General features: G+C 34.2%; 1 protein-coding gene across 1 annotated transcript in view; it reads right to left on the bottom strand.

Moving 5' to 3' along the window:
* Nucleotides 1-1375: 1375 nt before the first annotated feature.
* The window catches only part of LOC106475843 (2-amino-3-carboxymuconate-6-semialdehyde decarboxylase-like), a gene marked incomplete at its 3' end in the record, with an annotated part of 5515 nt that continues 4903 nt past the window's right edge, over nt 1376-1987 (bottom strand). The window contains exon 3 of the mRNA XM_013936515.2: nt 1376-1425. Coding sequence (XP_013791969.1) covers nt 1376-1425 — 50 coding nt within the window. The remainder of the gene's footprint in view (nt 1426-1987) is intronic.

Here is a 1987-nt window from a genome sequence, read left to right as displayed (position 1 = left end):
CAAGCAACTTTTCCGTACACTGCAGTGAGTTGTGAAACAAACTAAAAAGTGATATTACTATCATATCAGGATAATGTAGAAATAGTTATGGATACCTTGTAGTTTAATAATAAGTAAGTACATACTGTACTAATTTACTATTATAAAATAATTTTTAGTTGTTACAGTTTCTTTATTTGTTTTTGTTTTTTTTTAATTTCGCGCAAAGCTACACGAGGGCTATTTGCGCTAGCCGTCCCTAATTTAGCAGTGTAAGACTAGAGGGAAGGCAGCTAGTCATCACCACCCACCGCCAACTCTTGGGCTACTCTTTTACCAACGAATAGTGGGATTGACCGTCACATTATAAAGCCCCCACGGCTAAAAGGGCGAGCATGTTTGGTGTGACGGGGATTCGAACCAGCGACCCACAGATTGCGATTTTTTTTTCTTGTTTCGTAGATTTGATTATACACGTGATCGGTATGATATCGATCGTGCCACTAGGGAGCGCCTCTGCAAGTGATGCCACTCAAAATTTTCTTTTACATCTTCAAATTTTCAATGCCTAAATGTTGATTCAAAACAATATTTTTATACACACCGCATTTTGGACACGTTTATACCCACAAAATCAACTCCTTGTTTGTTTTGTTGTTAAACGCAAAGCTACATAATGGGCTTCCCACTAGGGGTATCGAAACCCGGTTTTTAGCGTCATAAACTCATAAAAACTTCGTGTTTTAAAATTCTAGAGGATCTTACCGTAAAAAAAATGTAAATTATTTTTTCCAGGTTTTATAAAAGTTTCCCAGTTTTCCTGATTTTTTTACTCCATTTCAAGATTTCTTCACTTTTCCAGGTTTTATAAAAGTTCCCAGTTTTTCCTGATTTTTTTACTCCATTTCAAGATTTCTTCACTTTTCCAGGTTTTATAAAAGTTTCCCAGTTTTTCCTGATTTTTTTACTCCACTTCAAGATTTCTTCACTTTTCCAGGTTTTATAAAAGTTTCCCAGTTTTTCCTGATTTTTTTACTCCACTTCAAGTTGTCTTCACTTTTCCAGGTTTTATAAAAGTTTCCCAGTTTTCCTGATTTTTTTACTCCACTTCAAGTTGTCTTCACTTTTCCAGGTTTTGCGAGAGTTTCTCAATTCTTCATTTTTACATTTTTTTTTCCATTTCCAGTTTCACCTTTTACTATTTCGATGATGTCTAACAAACTAACAGTATCAAGTCAGTAACGCCCTCCAGTGGCACAGCGGCATGTCTGCGGACTTACAACGCTAGAAACCGGGATTCGATACCCGTGGTGGGAGAGCACAGATAGCCCATTGTGTAGATTTGTGCTTAACTTAAGCAAACAAACTAACAGTATCAAGTAACGCTGTAACTTACCCAATAGCTAAACATTACAGGGACCGTGGAGAGCACCTGAACGTTGACCCCTAAGAACAAACAAATTAAATGTCACAGAAATATTTCGACCATAGATTTCTTTCATTTGAAATGGTTCTACTGTATACTGAAAGTTATAAACAACTAAATACTGTGGTTGTTTAAATATATGTGGACAACTGTATACATAACCTTTATAAGCATGATTTAAATCTAATTGGGTGCTATAACGTTTTACAAGTTATAAACAACTAAATACCGTGGTTGTTTAAATATATGTGGAGAACTGTATACAAAAGCTTTATAAGCATGATTTAAATCTAATTGGGTGCTATAACGTTTTACAAGTTATTAAACAACTAAATACCGTGGTTAGTTTAAATATATGTGGATAACTGTATACAAAAGCTTTATAAGCATGATTTAAATCTAATTGGGTGCTATAACGTTTTACAAGTTATAAACAACTAAATACCGTGGTTGTTTAAATATATGTGGATAACTGTATACAAAAGCTTTATAAGCATGATTTAAATCTAATTGGGTGCTATAACGTTTTACAAGTTATAAACAACTAAATACCGTGGTTGTTTAAATATATGTGGATAACTG

The sequence above is a fragment of the Limulus polyphemus genome, unplaced genomic scaffold (assembly GCF_000517525.1).
Source record: "Limulus polyphemus unplaced genomic scaffold, Limulus_polyphemus-2.1.2 Scaffold9270, whole genome shotgun sequence".
In the NCBI taxonomy this organism is placed as follows: domain Eukaryota; kingdom Metazoa; phylum Arthropoda; class Merostomata; order Xiphosura; family Limulidae; genus Limulus; species Limulus polyphemus.
The sequence above is the reverse complement of the archived record's forward strand: the minus strand, read 5'-3'. Positions and strand labels throughout refer to the sequence as shown.